The 23,203-nt window shown below is 41.2% G+C and overlaps 1 protein-coding gene across 3 annotated transcripts in view; it reads right to left on the reverse strand.

Moving 5' to 3' along the window:
* Window positions 1-23,203, reverse strand: part of grid2ipb (glutamate receptor, ionotropic, delta 2 (Grid2) interacting protein, b) — a 53,052-nt gene that overhangs the window by 9,723 nt on the left and 20,126 nt on the right. For 2 of the 3 annotated variants that reach the window (XM_049562565.1, XM_049562567.1), the window contains 13 exons: window positions 20,972-21,057; window positions 17,877-17,946; window positions 13,355-13,507; window positions 13,001-13,156; window positions 11,978-12,129; window positions 9,430-9,564; window positions 8,424-8,509; window positions 8,013-8,163; window positions 7,078-7,379; window positions 3,314-4,096; window positions 1,800-1,952; window positions 894-981; window positions 311-400 (listed from right to left, as the gene is read on the reverse strand). In XM_049562565.1, coding sequence (XP_049418522.1) covers window positions 311-400; window positions 894-981; window positions 1,800-1,952; window positions 3,314-4,096; window positions 7,078-7,379; window positions 8,013-8,163; window positions 8,424-8,509; window positions 9,430-9,564; window positions 11,978-12,129; window positions 13,001-13,156; window positions 13,355-13,507; window positions 17,877-17,946; window positions 20,972-21,057 — 2,405 coding nt within the window. The remainder of the gene's footprint in view (window positions 1-310; window positions 401-893; window positions 982-1,799; window positions 1,953-3,313; window positions 4,097-7,077; window positions 7,380-8,012; window positions 8,164-8,423; window positions 8,510-9,429; window positions 9,565-11,977; window positions 12,130-13,000; window positions 13,157-13,354; window positions 13,508-17,876; window positions 17,947-20,971; window positions 21,058-23,203) is intronic. The other variant, XM_049562566.1, reaches the window with a different exon arrangement.

The raw sequence follows: 23,203 nt of genomic DNA on the forward strand, positions 1-23,203 counted from the left end.
ACATGCTGCACTACACTCTGTTGTCCTTTTTTACTGAGACTGAGAGAACTGTGAGCAGACCTGACAATGAGACGCTCCTCAAGCACAGCAAGTGAATGCTTTTGAACTCGTGATCACTGGTTTTAAAAGATATTTGGCAGAAGTGCATCAAGTCAATGGAGGAAAAACTGTATTGGTGTTTCTTATTGGAAGGTAACATTTTAGTGTGAGTCAGTTTGGATGTTCAAAGCAATGATAGAACACTGTAATATGTGTTACTTCGTCTCACAGACTCGAGCCTCGACCTTTTGGGTGTTATTGTGGTACTCACAGGCGTTGTAGGCTTTCTTATGAGACAGAATCTCCACCACGTCTTTCTTTTTAAAGTTCTCTGGCATGAAGGCCGGCTCTGGAGGAGAGACTGGTAATATTAACAACAGTGTAAGGATGTGTTCTCCAGGCACCGGGGAGTAAACACACACACACACACACACACACACACACACGCACACACACAAAGAGACACACACACACACACACACACATAGCGGCTACATGTGGCAGGTTGATGGGTTAATAGCACAGCTCTGCCATTTGAGTCACCAGAGGCCAAAACGTCTGGGAGATGCACAATAAATAAAAGCAAGGTGTGTTTCTTCGGGCAGAGCTGTGTTATTACAGAGCTCAGCTGAGACAGGAGAGGAGTGGGGGAGGTTATGGTGCCTTATGGAGAATGGGATATGATGCACACACAAATGGAGCAGCTCCAAAACAGGTTACGGAGAACATCACAACTGTGAAGGTACAAAAAACAGGAGATGTCAACAGATAAACAAACCACTTTAAGCATGATGTTAATGAAGATATGACGATGCAGTGTGATGAAGGCTGATCACATGCACGCAGCTACTCACTGGATCTGCGCTGAGTCCCGAAGTGCAGATCAAGGTCCAAGTACTTCACCATGTCAGTGAGCTTGTCATACTCCGAGTCCTCTCCGAGCTAAACATAGACAAGGACACACTCTGAAGTCTCTGAAGACACAGTCGAGGCTTTGTAAGCGACAAGAGGCTGATGAATAATTCTTTTTATATACACAGATTTTTATAAATGTCTGATAGAGTCGTACAGTGAAACCAAGACATTTTGGTAGATAGAAGCAGATATGGTCTTTTTTTCTAACCATTAAAATCAATACTTTAAGCTGAAGTGATTTTTTTATACAATTTTTACTTTGTTAAATTATTTTTAAACTATACTGATACAGCTGGAAACTGACACAAAACTGTAAAATTGTGAAAATGATTATATAGGTTACTGACACTAAAAAACAAACGGGTTTGGCTTCAGTGCTGCCATGAGTCATCAGAGACCCAACAGACTAGATGAGTAGGTCTTTCCAAATATGGGAGAAAATGGTGGAGGAGTGAGAAAATTCACAGCCAAGGTGGGAAGTTTCACAAGTGATGTTATTGTTTACTGTATTTACTGCATGTAAGATACTTTTCAGACATTTAAGAAAAAAACTCCTCTGTGCGGAGTTTGCATGTTCTCCCCGTGTCAGCGTGGGTACTCCAGCTTCCTCCCACAGTCCAAAGACATGCAGGTTAATTGGTGACTCTAAATTGTCCGTAGGTGTGAATGTGAGTGTGAATGGTTGTCTGTCTCTATGTGTCAGCCCTGTGATAGTCTGGCGACCTGTCCAGGGTGCACCCCAGCTCTCGCCCAATGTCAGTTGGGATAGGCTCCACGGCCCCCAACAGGGAAAGTGGTTGTGGAAAATTATTGAACTTCATATCAGACTGATGGGATGGACTTACCTGACCCCATATGGTTCCCTCAGAGTTCTCCACCTGCTCCCAGCGCAGCCTCTTCACACTCATGTGGTTGGTGTCCGAGGCGTGTTGGCCCGACTTGGGCAGTGGAGGCGGTTCGCAGGGTGGGGGCAGGGGTGGAGGCGGGGGCGGCGGTGCCTTCGAGATCAAAAACATTTTTTTTTTTTTAATTTAATTTCCAGCTTATTGGCAGAAATGGTGCATAATATTCATAACTATGTTTTCTTTAGTTTATAATCACCTACTGAAATTAAGAATTGTTTTTTTGTTGCCTTAGAACTCTTCCACAGAGTCCACCATGTTGTTTCTACAGTAGCTCTGAACGGACAAACTAAACACTGGTTCTAGATAGGGCCATTCATTTTTTCGAGTCGGCCACTGTAGTTCTCTTGGACGCTGAGCACACAGGAGAAGTTGGAGTTCTGCAACCTCACCACTAGATGCCACTAAATCCTACACACTAAACTTTCAAGCTTGCATCAGTGCCCCTTTCTCATTGGACAAAAAAAAACCCACGACCAATCTGGCTTTTGTAACTAATGGTAAAAGGTTGCAATCGGCATTCACTCCCTAGTCAAATGACTCTGCTGATCGGCTTCAGCTTCGATTGGCAGTGATGAAAATACGACACCAGGTAGATGGGTTAATTTACGCCCCTTTTGTGGCGCGATGCAATGACAGGTCGCCATAAAATACCATCTGTCTCCATCATAGCAGCACTCAAACGTTCTTAAAGATTAGTTGAAGAGACTGAAAAAGTAACAGATAAACAAAAGAAGTAACCACTGTCACATTTTCACCGAGCTCCATGCTACTTTCTACTCTTTACTAACCTGTTTTCTGGCACATCGGTGATGCCCAGTGTGACACACCAGAAAAAAAAGAAACAAAGAAAGGCATACTTGGCTCTGGTTTACTGGCAGTAGGAAAGAAGTCTATCGCCTATTTCTAGCAGTTTTCATTTAAAAAAAAAAAAAAAAACTGCATTACCATGCTAATCTTGGTGGAACAGGGGTACAAGAGAGTTTGGAGCATTTTGTTTCAGCGGTTTTGAATTAACTCCCCACTATGCACCAAACACAGCTGGGGGTGCAGTGTTTCATTAATGGTTTATACACTCTTCATTAGCTGCAGTAACAAAATGTATGTTCTGCTACTGGCGTTTAAACAGATGCTGAAGTTTGCCTGACATTTGTCTTCTTTCTCTCTCTCGAAAAAAAAATTATGTTCTCCTGAGACGTGTGACAGAAGCAGAGAGTGCGTGAACTGTCAGAAGATGCAGTTTGGTTTTTGTTCTGTCAGTCTCAAGGTTTTTCCATTTGCATGCACAATATATTGTGAAATACCAAATATAGCACAGAAAGTAATGCTTGAATTTTTTCTGCGACATTTCAGTTGCTAGGTGCTCACTGCTTCACTCTGTGATTTCTCTGTTCTGGCTGAAAACAAGGTTCGGAGCATGCATCATGTTTAAAGACGACTGAACGAGCAGATGTTACCTGTTGTTGTGACTGTTGCTCCTGCCGTGGGGTTTCATAGGTTTTGGTGTGACTGGGGAGGGTGGAGTGGGAAGCCGGAGGTTTTGAGATCATTGAGGAGCCCGCGGGGCCTTGGCTCTGACCCTGGGACGGGCTGTGATCCTGGAGGGATGGCGGCAGCGGGCCCTGGTAGCTGTGCTGATGGTGGAGCTGGTGGTGCCGCTGGAGGACGAGCTGGCTTGGTCTCAACGGTTGAGGGGAGGGCTGAGGGGACGGCTGGATCATGGGCTGGAGGATAGGCTGGGGCTGGCTGAGCTGCCGGGGGAGGTAGCAGGGGCGGGACGGCTGGGAGGAGCGAAGGGTGCTGGAACCCAGGGTGGTGTGGCTGTGCGAGAGGCGGCCGGTGGTGGTGGTGGACTGGAAGCGCTGGTGAGTTTTCTCTGCTTCCTCCCTAGTGGGGAGCACTTTGTGTAGAGGGGAGCGGCTGGACAGGAGGGTCCTCGGAGGGGGCGGAGGTGGAGGGATGATGGGGTGGTGCGGCTGGAAGGGCATCCGGCTGCGGGGGATGTGCTCGGGGGAGAAGCGGACTGGCGGCAGGGGGTCAGTGAATTGAACAGGGGGCGGTATCAGAGACTGGAAAGGTGGGGGAGGCGGAGGGCTCTGGGTTGGAGGTGGCGGGATGGGATCAGATCCTGAGGAGTAGGTGGGAGTGGAGGCCTCGTCGCTGCTACTGTGGTCCTCGCTGCTGCCGCTGCTGAGCTGTCGAGGCATGAATCCCACGTCCTGGTCCTCCTGGAAACTCATCTGGAGGGAGGAGAGGTGCGCCATCAGACCTGATAATCACAGCTTTCACCTCCACGTACTCTAACGCAGATATAAATCTAAAATAAATGCACTGTGGCTCTTTTTATTTTACATTCTTGTTTAAAATCTGTATCTACAATCTTTCATTTTTACTCATGGGACAGAAAAGCTAAAAATAAGAAAATAACCTAATTAAAAAACAACACATGCACTTACATATTATCAGTACTCTAACCCATCTACACTGAAGAAAATTAAAATGCAACACTTTGGTTTTTGCTCCCATTTTCACAGATACAAGTTAAAGCGCTAAGACTTTTAATGCACACATTTATTAGACATTTTTTAGGATTCCACGACTCAGTATCTGGTGTGACACAGTTTGGCTCATGCAGTGTGACACATCTCCTTCACACAGAGCTGATCAGGTTGTTAATTGTTGGCCCACTCCTCTTTAATAACTGTGTGAAGTTGCTGGATAACACACTGTCATACACGCCAATCAAGAGCATCCCAAACATGTGATGTCTCAGGATCTTGTCATCGTATCTCTGTGCATTCAAAATGGCTTCAATAAATCACCTGCGTTCGTTGTCTGTAGCTTACACCAGCCTGTGCCATAACCCCACTGCCACCATGGGCCACTCTGTTCACAATATTGGCATTAGCAAACGGATCGCCCACACAACGCCATACACGCTGTCTGCCATCTGCCTCGTACAGCATCAAATGGGATTCATGTGAAAAGTACAGTTCTCCGAAGTGCCACACGCCATCGAAGGTGAGCCCACTCAAGTCTGGTACAACTGCTGTCAGGTTAAGACCCTGGTGAGGATGATGAGCATGCAGATAAGTTACTTGAGATGGTTTCTGATGGGTGGTGCAGAAATTCTTTGGTCATGCAAACCATTTGTTGCATCAGCTGTCTGGGTGGCTGGTGTCAGACGATCTTGCACGAGAATTGGCCCGAGAATGCGGCTATGTGCAGTCTGCTGTTGTTAGGACGGTTGGATGTACTGCCAAATTTACGGAGACGTCATTAGAGACAGCTTATGGTCGTGAAATGAACATTCAGTTCACTGGCAACAGCTCTGGTGGACATTCCTGCAGTCAACATGCGAATGGTACGCTCCCTCATGTGACATCTCTGGCATCGTGTTGTGTCATAAAACTGCACATTTTAGAGTGACCTTTTACTGCAACCAGCCCGAGGCACACCTGTGTACTAACCAGGCTGCTTAATCAGCATCTCGATAGGTCACACCTGTCAGGTGGATGGATTATCTTTGAAGCAAATCTGCACCAAAATTTGAGGGAAAAGTCTTAAATCTTTAACTTAAACCTGTGAAAAATGGGAGCAAAAACAAAGGTGTTGTGTATTTATGGAGCACAATAATTATAATAATTTGAATTTATCATAAAAAATACTTCAAACAACAATAAAAAACAGTTTTAAAATATGTACAACCCAGAGAATTATGCAGATTATGCCGCTCTCCCCATTTCTGACAGCAAACACAAAACCACCCTGACAAAGATGCAACACGGCTGTAATTAAAAATTTGTGTGACGATTTAACGTCAGCCAGCACCATATTATTTTAACCTTAGACTTCTCGTCAGAAATAGGCAGATAAAATTAGACTCTACAGTATAACTGAGTATCATGTTTACTTACAGGCACCCATCTTCTTCTGAAACCATGACAACCACCTTGATATATCTGTTCATGTGACACAAGTGTTCATTGTAGCGTACATTAGAGCTGCTCTAATGTAAACATGCAACACTACAACGCTATCACGTCAGGCAAATGTGAATTTGCTTATTGTGTGATAATAAGCAAAATGCACAACAGTGAGATTGTCTGTAAATGATGCTACGTGTCATATTCTCACATGAGACATAAGTAGAGTTACCATGAACAAACAAGATCATTACAGTATCTGCTTGCTTCTACAAATGGAAGAGCTGCGTAACATCAACAGCTGCATAAAATAAATTCACTGTTATGTTACATTATGTGGAAGGTTATCCATAGACGATTAATGTAACAACTAATTTCATGATACACAATAAAAGTACACGACTTTTCCAAAATTTTCAAGGATTTTATCAATTCCAAGACATTTCCAGGCCTGGAAAATGACACTGTGCAATTGCATTACTTTTCCTGTTTACTATGACCATGGGAACCCTGTATTACTGGTCTGAGATGGAGCCTGTTGATAATTTTATTAGACTAATAATACCATAGAGTGTATAAAAGAATTGGTTTGTGGACGACTGTCTTGAAGCTCGTGTTTGGCATTTTGGCTGTCAACTTGTGTTTTTTTGGAGCCAGAAGTGACAATATTTGGACGAGAGGGTGGATCTGATGGATACACATTGTCAATATGCATTGCTCTGCCTCTATAATGATTGACAGATCGCCTTGGTAGCGACTTGTCAATCACAAGGTTGCCACGCTCTTGAGCATACCCCGTTTTATTGTCTATTTCACTTCAAATGGGGCCATAATTTTCAAAATGAACATCATGCTGTATTAATAAAGACTTGAAAGCAGCGATTGAGAACATAAACTCATTAGGAAAATGTTTGCTAAGATAATAAATCAAGTGAGAAGTTGGGCCATTTTCTCATAGACTTATAAACAATTGGACTTTTGCTTGCAACCAGTGGAGTCGCCCCCTAGTGACCATTATGCAGGTTTCCTGAGGCTATGTCCACTTCTTTTATACAGTCTATGAATTATACTAAGGTAGCAAAACTGATTTAAATGGACTTATTTGTATTTTGAAATGGCAGATGTAGCAACTTGGTGTCTAAAATAGGAATAATAATTAGTGTCCACATTATTTGCAAGGCATAACAAGACATAAAAATGTCTACATTAAAAAGAAAAACTTGCTTAAAAGCAACTTGAAAAGATGAAGAGTGATCTATGTGTGTGCATTATTACAGCTGACAGGTCTTCCTCACCTCCTCATAGTCATTCTCCCCAGGTACAAAGTCATCCACCAGAGTCACTCGGTGGCCCAGCTGTTCGCTCAGAGCGTCCAGGAACTTGTCCGTGTCCCGGCTGCGAGGCGGGCGGGAGAATGTGAACAGCTTCTTGCGGCGGGTTAGCGTGTTGGGACCGCCGTCCGAGTGCTGTGGGGAGGCTGGGGGGCTTTCCAAGCTGACGTAGGGGTTGGAGTCCACGCTGCTCTGGTGGTGGATCTCGTACACGGGAGTGGGGAGAGGCTCCTTCCAGGACAGGGACAGGCCAGATTTACGGTTACCTGTGACGTGGGAAAGCAAATGTTTGCCATCAGTGCTGCTGTGGGACATTTAATGCTCACACTGCAGATGTTTCCACCAGGGAAATCTTAATATTATTTGCTACTTATCCCTCAAGAAATTAAGTGTGACATTCTTGCCCATGTTGTCGCCTTGGGGATCCTTCTTTCTGAGAGGTTACCATGGCAACAAAACGATAAACTGCAGCCTCATATGCACATGTAGAATGTATAATTATAATGAGTTCTAACTTAAACACATTCAGTGGTTCTTGTGCCATGTTCACATCAGAGTGGTAAAAAAACCCAACTCATTTAAATGATTGTATTAATGTTAAATTCACCATAACTACAGAGCTGCACGAGAGGATCCTCCTTTAAATAGCGTGGATGTGATATAAGTGAAATTTTCAGGAGCAGCAGCTTGTATTTACTGCAAATCTAACGTGACTTGAACATGGCAACAGTCATGTGCCACTGAGGCTCAAAGTTATACAATTTTATTACCTGTCAAACCTCAGTGGCACATGGTTGCAAACCATTGATGAAAGCATGTATCTGAAAGCATGAGCACATTGTGTATGTGTGTGTGCATGTAACTGAGTGTTTGGGGCATGTGTGTCAGCCCCAGAGTACCTGTGAGAGGGGGGAGTGTGAGGGGGGAGAGAGAGCGCCCGTAGGCCTCAGTCTGTCCCGTCCCCTCTGGCTCGGCTGAGGAGCCGCCCTGCAGCGGCGACACACTCTTCCCTGGGTACACACTCTCCAGCTCCGTGTACACCCCTGTCATCTACGGGTGGAGGCATGATCAGCTGGTTAGCACACAATCGCTGGTACACATTCGCTTTGAAGGTCTGCTGCTTTTAAAGTGTTTAAGAGGACAATTTGCGCCGTGCAGGTTTACTCACGAATCTAATATCACTTGTTCCATTGAGGTAATTACAGTCAGACCTTCAAATGATGTGAGGCCACAGAGCACAGTAACATAACTAGCATCCATTATGCCAGGTGCTGAGCAGCTAGGCGCTGAAAAGCTGCGGTTATACCTACATGATTGAGGTCAGGGGACTCGGGGAAGGAAGTTCCATCTCCTGACTGCCTCTCCTCCGGGCTCCCAGATTCATCCACATGAATTCCTAAAGCACAATAAGGCATGAACAGTGACACATGGACCTGAGCCTCCTCCTTCCATCCACCCCCTAGCCAAGAGGGAGAGAGGATGAAGCAGAGAGGAACAGCGCGGAGGAGACAAAAGACAGAAAGCTTGGCTTGTTAGCGATAGCGATGGGAAACCATGAATGAAATCTGCTGGAAATAAACACTGTGTGTGCTTCCAACCTGACAGCTTGGGGACATTTTCAAAAGCACAGCTGAGATATGGAGGTAATGCATGAATATGTGATGGCCATTTTTGTCTTATGTAACCTTCAAGTATCTGCAGCAACAGTCTGACAAGTATACACATTTCCACCTGGGAGCTGACCAGTGCAAACAAAGCCTTATTACGGAGCTCTGAGCACTTCAAGTGCAGCGAGTGGGGGGTAGATGCTTTGCCAAAGGGAATATTTATGGTACAGTAACTGCGGAAGGAAACTCATTTGGCGTCTTTACTCACATTTTCCTTGTATGTTCAGGGATTCACCCCAGAAAGATGCATCAATACTGAATACTGAATTAATAATGATGAGATTTCATAACAAGCAAAATAACACACTCACTTTACAGTCGTTACTGAACCTGTATAACTGATTTTTTTGGCTGCTTGGGGGCAGTGTAAACAAGTTGTGAACACAACACAGACATCATCACTTTTTAAGTTGCTATGTTGAATCTTTGAAGCTCAACAGCTTATCAGTGAAGAGAAACAGGTAGGTAAAATGTCTCTGTTCAGCTGAGTGTCTAAAATTCCCATCTGGGTTAAAAGTTTTTGGTTCAGAATGAGGCTGGAAAGCTTTTGAAAACTTGGTATAAGCCCAGCCAACCCTGTGGAGATTACACTGATTTTTTGTGACAAGTTGGCAAATCCTTTTTCTTTTTGTTGTCATGTGCAGCGTACCCATTCCCAGGTGAGTCCCGATGATGCAGTCGTCAGAGCTCCTCTCTCGGAGGCTGCTGCGATACGACGTCCCTGTCACACGCATCGAGCTGCTCCGCCGGTGGTGCTCCGCGCCGACGTCAGGCTCCAACACCGCTGCAGAATGCACACATACACACATATTCAGCATTGTGTTTTTGTTATTTACAAGCTAATTATAAACAGCTGCTCCTTTGTATGGAAACCCATGTCTGCCACTATAATGAAAAAAAAAAAAAAAAGATCCTGTAGGTCGTTATAATGAGAAACTTTCTCAAAGTAATGACTAATTATCTCAAATAATGATTTATTATCTAAAAATAATGACTTAGTATCTCAAAATATCAACTGTCTCAAAATAATGCTTTAGTATCTTAAAATAACAACTTACAATCTCAAAATAGTCACTTAATATCTCAAGATAATGACTTAGTATCTCAAAATAGTCCCTTAATATCTCAAGATAATGACTTATTATCTCAAAATAATGACTTAGTATGTCAAATAACAACTTAGTATCTCAAAATAGTCCCTTAATATCTCAAGATAATGACTTAGTATCTCAAAATAATGACTTACTATGTCAAATAACAACTATCTCAAAATAGTTCCTTAATATCTCAAGATAATGACTTAATATCTCAAAATAATGACTTATTATCTCAAAATAACAACTATTTCAAAACAGTCACTTAATATCTCAAGATAATGACTTAGTATCTCAAAATAACAACTTCCTATCTCAAAACACTCACTTAATATCTCAAGATAATGACTTATTATCTCAAAATAATGACTTACTATGTCAAATAACAACTTACTATCTCAAAATAGTCCCTTAATATCTCAAGATAATGACTTAGTATCTCAAAATAATGACTTACTATGTCAAATAACAACTATCTCAAAATAGTCCCTTAATATCTCAAGATAATGACTTAGTATCTCAAAATAATGACTTAGTATCTCAAATAACAACTTCCTATCTCAAAACAGTCACTTAATATCTCAAGTTATTACACGGCTCTATTAAATGCTGTATTCTGATTGGTCAGTAGCGGCATTTTGCGGTCTGATATTACTGTGTAATGACCGCTGCTAGTAGCAACGGTCATTACACACAATTGCTATGTAGCCCAGCGTTGCTAGGGATGCTGCCCTGCAACACTGCAGCTGTCAAACAACTTCCGAGGGAAAAAACAAACAGAAGTGGCTGATTTTAACGGATGCCGCTGAAGAAAAAGAATACCTACGGACTTTCTCTGCCAAAAACAAAAGAAGACGGATTTGAATACACACTCGGTAGTCATGCTTAATGACATTTTACGCGAGTTTTATGCCTCGGTTCAGTCCACTAAGCCTGGGTGAGTACAAAACTTTTACCAAAAGTTGTCGAATCCGGTCGGTTTTAATGCACTTCGCAGAGGCAGACAACATTATTTATTTAACTGATAATTAGCCGTGTAATAAGCGGGATAATGTATATAACTCCCTTCAGGGGAATGAAACCCCTCCGCTGCGCATCGGGGTTCTATTCCCCTGTCGGGAGTTATTTTCCCAGTATTCACCAGCTCATTATACATTATCCCTTACATAATGACTTAGTATCTCAAAATAATGACTTGGTATCTCAAATAACAACTTCCTATCTCAAAATAGTTGCTTAATATGTCAAGATAATGACTTAATATTTCAAAATAATGACATAGCATCTTAAATAACTTACTATTTCATAATAACTACTATCTCAAAATGACTTAGTATGTCAAAAAAACGTACTATCTCAAAAATAATGACTTAGTATCTCAAATAACTTACTATTTCAAAAATAACTACTATCTCAAAATAATGACTTAGTATGTCAAAACAACATACTATCTCAAAAATAATGACTTAGTATCTCAAATAACTTACTATTTCAAAATAACTACTATCTCAAAATAATGACTTAGTATGTCAAAACAACGTACTATCTCAAAATAACAACGCACTATCTCAAAATAATGACTTAGTATCTCAAAATAACAATGCACTATCTCAAAATAATGACTTAGTATGTCAAAACAACGTACTATCTCAAAATAACAACGCACTATCTCAAAATAATGACTTAGTATCTCAAAATAACAACGCACTATCTCAAAATAATGACTTAGTATCTCAAAATAACAATGCACTATCTCAAAATAATGACTTAGTATGTCAAAACAACAACTTATTATCACAGAATAATGACGTAGTATCTGAAAATAATGACTCATTTTGAGATATTACGTCATTATTTCGAGGAAGTTTCTCATTGAAATGATTTACAGACACGTTTTTGTTTTTCATCACATTGGTGTAAATGGGCTTCCACACTCTTGTGTCTGTGTTAATTACAAAGAAACAACCTCACAGTACATCTAGCACCAGGTGGTTAATCATAAAAGCTTGATTTTTAATTTCATCAGCCATGTCTTTTTCCTTTTTTATTGATTGTCTGCTGTTACTGTACATGTCTAATTTCCACGTTGTGATTCTGACTCACCACTGCTCTTGAAACCCAGGAAGCGAGACAGCTTGCCCTGGCAGCGCTCTTGCTCGTCGTACGTCAGTAGCTGGTAGATGAACTGCCAGATCAGCTGTTTGGCCGGAGTGTCCAACACCGGAAACACGTCCACTATCAGAGTGTCCACATTCCTGCAAACACACACACATACTCCATCCTTACACATCTTTACATAACCAGCCCCCTGTTTCCTGCTGTGTAATTGATTGCCATATGAAGTGAGGATTTCGCTTAGATTTATATTCTTTGCATCTGTAATGACACGTATAGCTGAGACTGAGATGCAGGATTAAAACACATTTTTATGAGGTGGTGGGAGGATAACAGGGATGTCAGTTATAGTAGGAGTTACGCCTTCCAGTGTTTATACTGTATGCACATACTGCGGAATTCAATTGTTTGTTTGTTTTTTTGCTTTTAATCCTGCAGCATCACATGTTTGCATCATCTGCTCCATCCATCTCCTCCTGCTTAGCTATGTGCATTTATGTCTTAGCTGCTTTTCTTTCCACTGTCCTATCACCATCGTTTTCTCTATCTCTCTCTTTCGCATGCATTAACAGCATCCTCAGCAGCCTGATATATTGAGTGCGGTAAAAAAACACAGTTTCCCCGGCAACGGGTACATTTCTGTCAGTGTAAACTAGCCTGTTAACAAAGTCTAGCCACCAAGGTAGTTTGACAAATGCTGAACTTTTAGGTACATTATTTTCTGCTGTCTCTTGCTGCCATCCTAATATACTGATTCCCTAGTGAAGCTGTGGGTATTTTAAAGAATTATTATACTTTGGGCTGCTCCATTAGAATGTCTAACTTTCCAAAAGTCTCTGTAAAAACTCCACCAGCTGCTTCTCTCTTCACTTCATCCCTCAGCTCTCTTCCATCTGTTTAATATTGCGTTATTGCAGACTGCAGACCTACGTGTTCCTCATTGCTCATACATCCCTCCATGTGTTCTGTGCTAATGTTTATACACTCTTTCTCTTCCTCCGTCCCACTAACCTGTGCTGGAAGAAGGTCTCCAGGGCCTTGCAGACTGTGTACCTCTCCTGGATGGTCAGCAGGTGCTCCAGCTGCTGGCTGAAGGTCCGCCCGTGGACTTTGATGCTGGGCGGAAGAATCTCTGCCACCCACTGCAGAGAGCTGAGGGCTGGAGACCTGTGAGAGATTATCATTATTTTACATTCATATATTCAAACACACAATCAGTATTCTTTCTCCTTTGTTCTGTATTTTAAGTGGGGGAAAAAAACGACTTGACGGAGGGGTTTGATGTTTGTTTGTTTGTCCCAACAGACCGTGAGCTGCTGGAAATGTCAAATCAGAATGTCACTTTTGTTGGTATTGCGTATTGACCTGGAGCGCGGTAACGTGGTGGTGGCCATGCTTGGAGATTCTTCTGGGTCGGTATGGTCTGAGGAGTACTCAGAAGGACCCTCCTCCACCACCAGAGTGGGCATCGCCCCGCTGCCCTGCAGCATGGACACCACCTTCTCATGGGAACAGTTTCTACAAAGAGAACAACAGAGCGAACGTGAGCGGGAAAAGTGTAAATGATGAAAAGTTCTAACAAACCAAAATCATGCAACGTTGATGTAAGACAGTGGTTCTTATGATTTTTTGCCCTGTGAAAACAAAGATGTATCTTTAATCTCAAAGTTCTACCAGTTGTAACCAGTAAATCCAGAGTGTTTTCTTTCCGTTAACAATATCAGAATACTAGCCAGTTAGGTTTTGATGGAAGTAAAATTATTCAGTCACTTCAATAAAATGCAAATATTAAAGTAAACCTTTAAACTTTGTGTAGCAGAAATAGAGTTCTCCTGCTTGCTGTCCTATCTTCCTATCTTTCTACCTCTTGAGCAAAAGCAAATGTCACCGCCTTTTTCCTCTGTTTTCTTTGACATATGGCGCCAATTTTTAAAGTATTCGCATCTTTCTATTAGGAGTTAATTCATTCGGTACAAGGGTTTTGATTCGATATGCATTACAAACGGAACGATTCACTGAACTATCTTATGGCATTCTGAAAATAAAATGTTGAGCTTCAATTGTGTTAAACCTACTGTTCTCAGTGCCACTGTGCTCGACAAGGCAGCCCAAACCAAAGCATTCTGCCCCAGTGAGACACACTGGGAGGCACGCTATGCTAAGCTAGCTCGTTGCAACAGAAATAAAAGGTCCTCCTGCTTTGAATTATGAGGGTGATGGCGAGGAAGTGGTGGATTAAAAAAACAGTAGGATACAAGAGTGGGATTTCTTCAAACATGTCAACTCATTTACGCCGTCATCGCCCCAGCGTCTCAATCAGTAAAACTAGCCGGAAACAAGGAGCAATGCAAACGCTACAAGCTAACGTTATCCCTACATCATTTAGGCTGCCGTTCTTGACTGATTGAGACAGGGAAATGGAAATCACACCGCCACTTGTTACATTTATAGCCGCAGATATGAGACCCAACTCTGTGGTGGAAAACACAGGCTTTATGAACATGCTTTATGTATTCAACCCCCTTCATGAGCCCATTTCAGCCAGACTGTAATTCCTACTTTGTACAAGTTTTATGTAAAGACCATCTCTCTAGCAGTGAAATACTTTTAAAAGATACATAATCCCTTGTCATCACCAATCGCTAAGAGACTAAATTAACATCTAAATTTTCCAAAGAAATTCATATCAAGCCACTAACAAAAAAAAATTAATATATAGATACACTGTGAAATGCATTGTTCATTGCGTTCTTGGCACTAAATCTACCCACCAACACTGTGACTCCTCTACGACTCCTCTCACACTTACTGTTTAACACAGTCTGGCACAAAAAGTGAGAACATCCTGTTTGTTACATGAGATGCTGTACTGACAAGGTGTTCATAATACACCTCAGTTGTAATGTAAAGATAAAATGATGGAGCTGAGATAGAGAATAAACCTGAGATGCACTAATCCAGGCACTAAAATATCTAATTTTCCGTGTTTTCATAGATACACCTTATGCTCACTTTGTAAACACGACACTGAACGCTCCAACATATCTTGTACTTTATTTTCTTTCTCTCTCTGGAGAACAACTCCCACTGTTTTGCTGATCACCTCCTACTGCAGCAGCAGCAGCAGCAGCAGTGTGTTATCAGGCAGAGCAGCGAAATTATACAGCGCCAATCAAATCAGTACATCAGGCAGCCATGGGAACGGCTCCGCAATTCTCCTCTCACATGGCTATCAGGGTGGCAGAATGAGTAATAACTGTTTCTTCACGCAGCGCCGGGTACACTGGCTTATACTGTATCACCTGATATACTTTATTTACTGAGCTTGTATAGCTGCGGTTCAATTTTCATCCACGCTGGATTTCTTACTGTATCTGCACTCCCACACTCACTCTCTGAAAATCAAGAGGCAGAAGGTCAAGAAGTTGTAAAGTCCACACAAGAACGACGACTACTCCCACTGAAGAAGTTTACATAAAGGCTGCGTTCACGTGCAGCGGCGCCATACATGCATACTGTACCTCCGCAGGCACACATGCCAAGGTTAAAGGAGAATATTCATTCAGGGTTAAAAGCATAGTTTGACATTTTGGAGAAATACATTTATTCGCTTTCTTGCCAAGACTTAGATGAGAAGATCAATACCATGCTCATATCTATATTTCATAGACAGTATTAAAGAAGTGGATCTAGCCACCTGGACATCACCCAGTGGTTTGTGGACTTCATTCTGAAGCCTCACATTTGGCATTTTGGTCATCGCTGTCTTAGCTTTTTGGAGCCAGAAGTGACCATATGTGGATAAGAGGATGGAGCTTTGGAGGGGTGAGGGGTGAATCCAGCCAAAAACCAGAGGACAATGCCGTGGTAGTGACTTGTCAATCACAAGGTAGCTACACCCTAGAACTTTATTGTCCACATAGTTTAATACATTTTGCGTCTTACTTGCATTTGACCATCTCGTCCTCAAGCTAGTTTGCTGTCTGTGTCAAGTAGCTGTCCATTAGTCACTCACTCTACATCAGGAAGCAGAACTTCAAAATAAAAGTTCTGTGCTGAAAATTTACTGTACGTCAAAATGAAGTGTGTTTTTTTCAAACTTGAACTTGTTTGCAAGTCAGTTGAGGTCCATTCAGAGTGGACCTGTGACCCATTTTTGGACCACGACCCACCAGTTGGGAACCACTGATGTAGAATATATACTGTATGTAATGCTCTACCTCTGTTATATCCAAGCAGCAGCCTCCAGGGCTGAAAACTGAAGCCAGCTCTAAAGTCCCAAAAATTGCAGTTCCTCGAATGGCCACTAGAGGCTGTCTCCAGAAGTGAGCCAATCCCCATGGACCCCCAAGTTAAAATGCCCAACTTTACAGTAGTAATAAACATGTTTACAGCCTGGTATAAAAAAGGTTTTGGTCTCTCACGCTAATTTCAACCTTAATGACAACTGTAAAGGGTGTACATTTTTACTGTACAACTTACACATTTACATATTGTTAAAGATTAAATTTAACGTAAAACTTAGATTAAACGCCCAGTCCCTTTTACTAGACTGGTGTGGCTACACATTTTGACAAATAAAGGCCTGTCTCAAATAGAGGCCTGGTCTGGTTGCCAAGCAGTTAATTTCTTTAATAGAAGTTCTTTGGATGTACAAAACAGAGTTGTTAGCTACCTCAAATTATGTGTCCATTCTTCGATTACCCGATAAGTTATTCATATTCCTTTAGTCCATAAGGGTTCTCACATCTAAAGAATCAAAAGGGTTTTTCATAAAAATTAATTCAAGTTGCGAGTATTGTTTTAGCAGGATAAAGTGGCGTTGTGTCTGTATGCTGGGTGCTGTAATCCTTGAGTGCTGTAATTCACTCTCTCTGATGCACTGTCTGTCGGAGCTAGATCAAATGAATGATTCATAATTGATATATTATCTGAAGCCTTATTTTTAATCAAGTAATATTCATACTGGTTTAAATAAACAATTTGATTGTATTTCCCAATCTTTGCTGAGCAACAGTTTTGTGTGAAAGGAATTAAAGGCCTGTCCCATGTAGAAGCCCGTCCCAAATATAGGCCCGTTGATATCAGTGATTTAAGCAAATAATAGCCCAGGCTATTAATTGAAATTTTAGGGTATAAATAACATGGGGGGTGGCCACTTTGAGTGACAGGTTGTCTGTGAGGTATCACCGCACTCTATGAGTCAGATCCACCCTCTTGTCCAAAATTGGTCACTTGTGGCTTAAAAAAACAACATGATTACAACTGAAATGCCAAACTTGACAATTCAAAACGGAAGTCCACAAAACCACTAAGTGACATCACGGTTGCTACATTCATCATTTTATACAGCCTATGGTTATTTGTCCTTGTTCAGTGTGTGATGCATTTTACAGAGAATGTTTGCATGTATGTTTTTCCTTTGGAAAACTAATGAAAAAAGGGGGGTTGTGGGTGAAGGGAAAAAATCTGGCTCTTTCCTCTGGATCACAAATACTTCCAGCATCAGAGGAGTTTGATACTTTTAGTAAAGCTGCACAGTTTTGAGGGTTTATTTCATAGCTGAGACTTTCATTTTCTCCTGAGGATGACTGACAGGAGGCGGACGCAACAAACTTCAGCTCCAAAAACAGTGAAATGATTGAAGGGAGACTATAACCGAACCCAAATAAAAGTACTCATGTGCTCTGTGATGGACTGTCTGGCACAGTGAAAGATGGTTTTCACATGAGCAGCAGATGGTTTCTCCTGGAGAAAAACAAGCCATCTCTAAATATACCGCCTTAGTTCAAGAACTTGGAGAGAAGGCAAAGACAAAATACTACTACTACAACTACTGCTGCTGCTACAAATAATTATAATAATTTTAAATCCATCAAAGACAAACCTCATGTCCAGTCCATTGAGGAAGAGGATACGATCACCTGTTTTCAGTCCACACTCCTCAGCAGGACTATCTGAGAGGGAGACAAAAATGGCAGATAATCAGAGACTAAAAAAGGGATCCTGGCACAACCTCACCAGCTAACAAGGTGCACTGAACAGACGGGCAGAGCTGGGGAAGATGGTGACTAATGTGAAGCTGTCAATCTGACATCCAACAAAGCCCATCAACAAACTGATGATCTCCATGCTAAATTATCATTACGTAAGGAAACAGTGCTGTCAAAACAATCCCCGGTGGAGTCTGTCCCGACTGCACTGTATCCATCCACCATCGCCTCCTCATCTGTCAAATCACAGCTGAATTCTCCTTTCATCGAATGTCATGCTATTGTTCTTTCTTAACCCAGAGTTTGGATGTGACAAACTCCTCATGTGAGAAAGTAGCGTGCGCACATTCACGGGCCACGAGACAGACTCGAAATCAAAGCTGTCCTGGTTCATCGGTGAAGGATCTGCGTTCAGATCACGACGAGAGACATGCTACCACCCCCACTATCTTCATATCAACCTCCATAAGGCCCACTGAGTCAGTCCGCGCTGGCCCGCTACAGCACATGATGGTGGGAGATGATGGTGGGCGGGAACAGTGCAGTCATCATCATCACACACACACACACACACACACACACACACACACACACACACCTCCCTCATCACCGTGGAACCTGGCAAATTCCCTCAACAGTAGCTTCGCAGCCTCTCTTGTCTCCTGCTTTTATTTGGTGGAGCAGTAACAGTTAATTAAACAACATTTTACTGCTGGAAAACATGGAAGTAATTAACATGCTTTTACCGAAAGCTCTTAGCAGCAATTAACCCCACAAATATTTAACGGTGAGTTTCATTTTTGAGCCAATATCCTTGCTGGTAAAAAGCAGACAGTGTTTTATCCAAACACTTATTCAGCAGTGGAGAGTGCTGGTGCAGCGACACTACTGATTAAAAATAGACAATAAAAAAATCTGCATAGGAAACCAATACATAGGGCTTTGTAGTTATTTTTATGTTATGTTGTAAATCGACACCAGATGCTAGAAACATTCTGTAGTAAGACTGGACGATACAAACAATTCAATAACTTTAAGGGTATAGTTTGACAGTTTGGGACATACATGCATTTGCTTTCGTGATTAAAGTTAGATTAAAAAAAAAAACTGATAACACTCTCTCAAATCTATGTGGGAAATAGCTCACTTGGCTTTGTCCAAAGGTAACAAAATAAAACCACAAATGGTCGTTCTTACACTTAAAAATGTAAAAATATGGCTTACAGAGATATAACATGATAGTTTCTGAGTTTTGGGGGTGTTTTGGTGGAGGTGGCTTTGGATTTATATTCACCGCACAGCTACCAGTGTAGTGTCGTTCTTCTCATCTAACTCTCATCAAGAAAGCAAATAAGTGGGATCCCAAAATGTCTATTTTTTTAAAAGGTATGTTTTGCAGGACTTTCCTAAAAAAAACAAAAAACAAAAAAAAAAAAACAAGTAGTCCCTCTCAATCATCACTTACGACCTTAAGTGCTATATCGTAGGCAAATGGACTTGCTTGAGTCTCTTGAAGACGTTTCACCGCTCATCCAAGAGGCTTCTTAACTAAAGAAGATATAGCACTTATGATTACCATGACCTGGATGGCTGAGAATCTTCACTAACACCATCATTTAAGACCCACTAGAAGTGTGCAGTGGTGTATTTTTTCTGCAGTGACTCTGCCCTCTGTCTGTATTTTCTTCTTTTCTTCTTCTTTTCTGTGTTCAGGTCGTTTATGGGTGTGTACCCACACAGAGGTTAGGTGAAGTCTGGGCTTTATTGAAAGGCAGCAACCGGGTGCCAAACTGTGAGCAGCAGATCCAAGAGATACAGTGCCAAAAGCCAATCTGGGGTTCGCTTTTACTTTCACCTACACTGGCAAGCTTCTGCAAACAGTAACCGACAATCCTGCAGAGTATACCTTTAAGGAAATGATTTTGATGTCACTATATAATGGTATACATACATACAATGGTAAGCAAAGGCACTGTCCTCTTTCTGTTTTGGTTGTGCGGTGGCTGATGCACTTCCTCTGTGCCTCAAAGTGAACCGTCATTTTCCCAGGAGATCGTACCCAGTGGCAGACAGAATAAAGCCTTCGCACAGTACACAATCTGACATGTAAGAGCACGAAAAACACAGGTCTATTTATTTACATTAATGATAGCTGCATTCCACTAATAGGAGGCCTTGATACTGTGCATGCTGGCTCACTGACATAGCTTACTGGCACACTAATTGGAAGTAAGCCAGTCTTAATGTTTGTGACAAATCAGAATGTCTGCTGTGAAAAAGGTCAATTGCATAGTGACAGCGAAGCTCATCGGGAGCCAATTTAAACCCTGGTGGTGTCATTATTCTATTGCCATTACATTATGTAATCAATATTCATTTTATAATGATAAGTTAAAGCAAAAAAGGTGCCTATTTCCACTTTAGGGTTGTAAAATTAATCCATTAGATAATGTCTTAATTAGATAAGCTCAAGACATAAAAGGTAGTCAGTCTGAACACAAGGGAGCTTTTATCAGAATTTAAATCTGAGTTTGAATTGGTACTTGCCATTCTTCATCTTTTTTACGAGCCATAATGCATCGTGACAGTTTGTGTGATTTGTACTGATTGTAAGAATGAACATGAATGTAACAGCGCAGCATTGACTGACTGCTGTGTCTGTTACTGTACAGAACAGCCTGTTCTAAGTGTTTTCCTCTTAACATTTCATTGGGTGACTCATACTAATCCACTTCCTGGTACACTCATAGTCACACACCTCCTGATCACCTTCAGCCCCCCAGCGGCTGGCACCACAACAGACTCACCCACATAAAATGCATCCACACCCCCCCTCGCCAGCCAACACAGAACAACGTTTGGGTCAAACCACCACACACACACACACACACACACACACACACACACACACACATACATACGCACACACACAGAGCGAGTAGGCATCTATCAGGACTGTACTGTACGGGTTTTTATATAGAAGCAGTACCTGGGATAACGGAGTCGATGCAGACGGGGGCGTGACCTCGCAGCGTGAAGCCGAAGTTCTTCTTCCCCCGGTATACACGAACGATCCTGACGAAAGGCAGGAAGTGAGATGAGCAAATACATAACGGGTTTAAAGAGAGCAGCATCATGAAAATACGTATTGAGTGATTACATCATGACATAGTACATTTGAGATCAAAAGTTCATATGAAAAACTGTTTTCATACAACTTTAGCTAAGACGCAATATCATAAATAGAGCTGAAACTTACACATATTTTCATTGTTTCCTTGATTAATCGATTAGTTGTTTGGTCTATAAAATGTCAGAAAATGGTAAAAAAAAAAAGCCCAAGGTGAAGTCCTTGAATGTCTTGTTTTGTTCACAGCCCATTAATATTCAGTTTACAGTCATAGAGGAGTCAAGAGACCAGAAAATATTCACATTTAAAAGGTGGAATCAGAGAATTTTGAACTTTTTTTTGTCTTAAAAGATCATGCAAATTCGATTGATCATCAGATTAGTTGGCAATTAATGTAATAGTTGACAACCAATTGATAAATCGATTAATCATTGCAGTGTTAATCATAAAGTTAGTTTTTTGCTTCATTAATGTCAAACGCTTTGCAGATTTCTTTTGTTTTTGTATGTTACAATCATATTACCTTATTGCAGGGGAATTGTTTTGGTCATTTGGTCGATAAAATGTCAACAAATGGCGAAAAAAAACTTCTCCAAATCGCTTTCTTTGTCCAACCAACAGACCGCAACTGAAAGATATTCAGTTTACAGTCATAGAGGAGTAAAAAAAAAAGAAAAGAAAAGAAAAGAAAAGAAATAAATATGAGGTGGATTTTTTTTTTACTTAAAAAATCTTCAAACCAATTAATCAATTATCATATTAGTTGTTGATTAACGTAACAGTTGACAAATAACTGATTAATTGATTAACCATTGCAGCTCTAATCATAAATTTTGTTTTTTTGTCATTAATGCCAAAAGCTTTGCAGACTTCTTTTGTTTTCGTATGTTAAAATCATAGTACTTTTTTGCGGGGCAACCATTTTAATCATTAAGTTGATTAAATGCCAACAAATAGCAATCAAAATCTCCCAGAAACATGTTCAAATTCCTTAATTTGTCAAAACAATAGTCCTAAACCCAATGATGTTCAGTTTACAGTCTTAGAGGAGTAAAAAAAAAAAAAAAAAAAAAGACAGAAAATATTCACATTTATAAGATGGAATCAGAGAATTTGGACTTTTTTCCTTAAAAAAATTCTCAAATAGATTCATCGATTATCAAATTAGCTGACGATTAATGTAAAGCAGCTGACAACTAATTGGTTAATCAGACTTTGTTTGTTTGTCTTTGTTTTTCGTCATTAATGCCAAAAGCTTTGCAGATTTCTTTTGTATTTTGTGTTAATATCTTATTAATATTTAATGGGTGAATCTGTTTGAATCATTTGGTTGATAAAATATCAACAAACACAGAAGACAAAGAAAGGTGGCAAAGTCTCACATTTGAAAAGCGGGATTCTGAGACTATTCAGCATTTGACTGACTAAATGATTATTCATTAATTACAATGGCTTTCAGCATCGATTCTGACATCATTCGACAATGCTGATGCTTAACAGTCTTTCTGTGAATGGACGAGGAGCCCAGCTGTCTCTAGATGATGGAGCCTTCACTCACTGCTGTCAACAAGGCTGTTTGTACATCGCCTTTGTTTTGATTTGTCACTTCCTGCAGGTGGGAGTCAGAACAAGTGTGGCCATGACGCTTGACTTTACTGCGATCCAACACTGTGATTTACGCTGATAAAATGGCTTTTTTTTTTTTTTTTTTTTTTACATAACAATCCCAACTAGAGCAGCTTCAACTCCATATCACTCCACACGTCTCTCTGTGTGTTTTATTCTCCAGCTTCCGGCCCAAACAAAAACAATTCAGGTCAAACTCAACATAAGAAAAAAGCTTTGACATTTTGCTGATGGTGGTGCTTTTCTCTGATTCACCCCAGTAGAGGAGTGCACAGTGGAACCTAACGTTAAATCAAAGATGAGACACTTCTGGTGTCTATCCACCAGTGCGTTGCCATAGAAACGACTCAAGGCAACACTGCCTCGATATGTAAACGGGGAAAGACCAAAAAAAAGAAAAAAAAGAAAAGAAGGACGAGGAGGGGGAGAGACAGAGAAAACATAAAGATCTGGTGTTTGATCGCT

Source organism: Epinephelus fuscoguttatus, linkage group LG20 (assembly GCF_011397635.1).
Source record: "Epinephelus fuscoguttatus linkage group LG20, E.fuscoguttatus.final_Chr_v1".
NCBI classification, from domain to species: Eukaryota; Metazoa; Chordata; class Actinopteri; order Perciformes; family Serranidae; genus Epinephelus; species Epinephelus fuscoguttatus.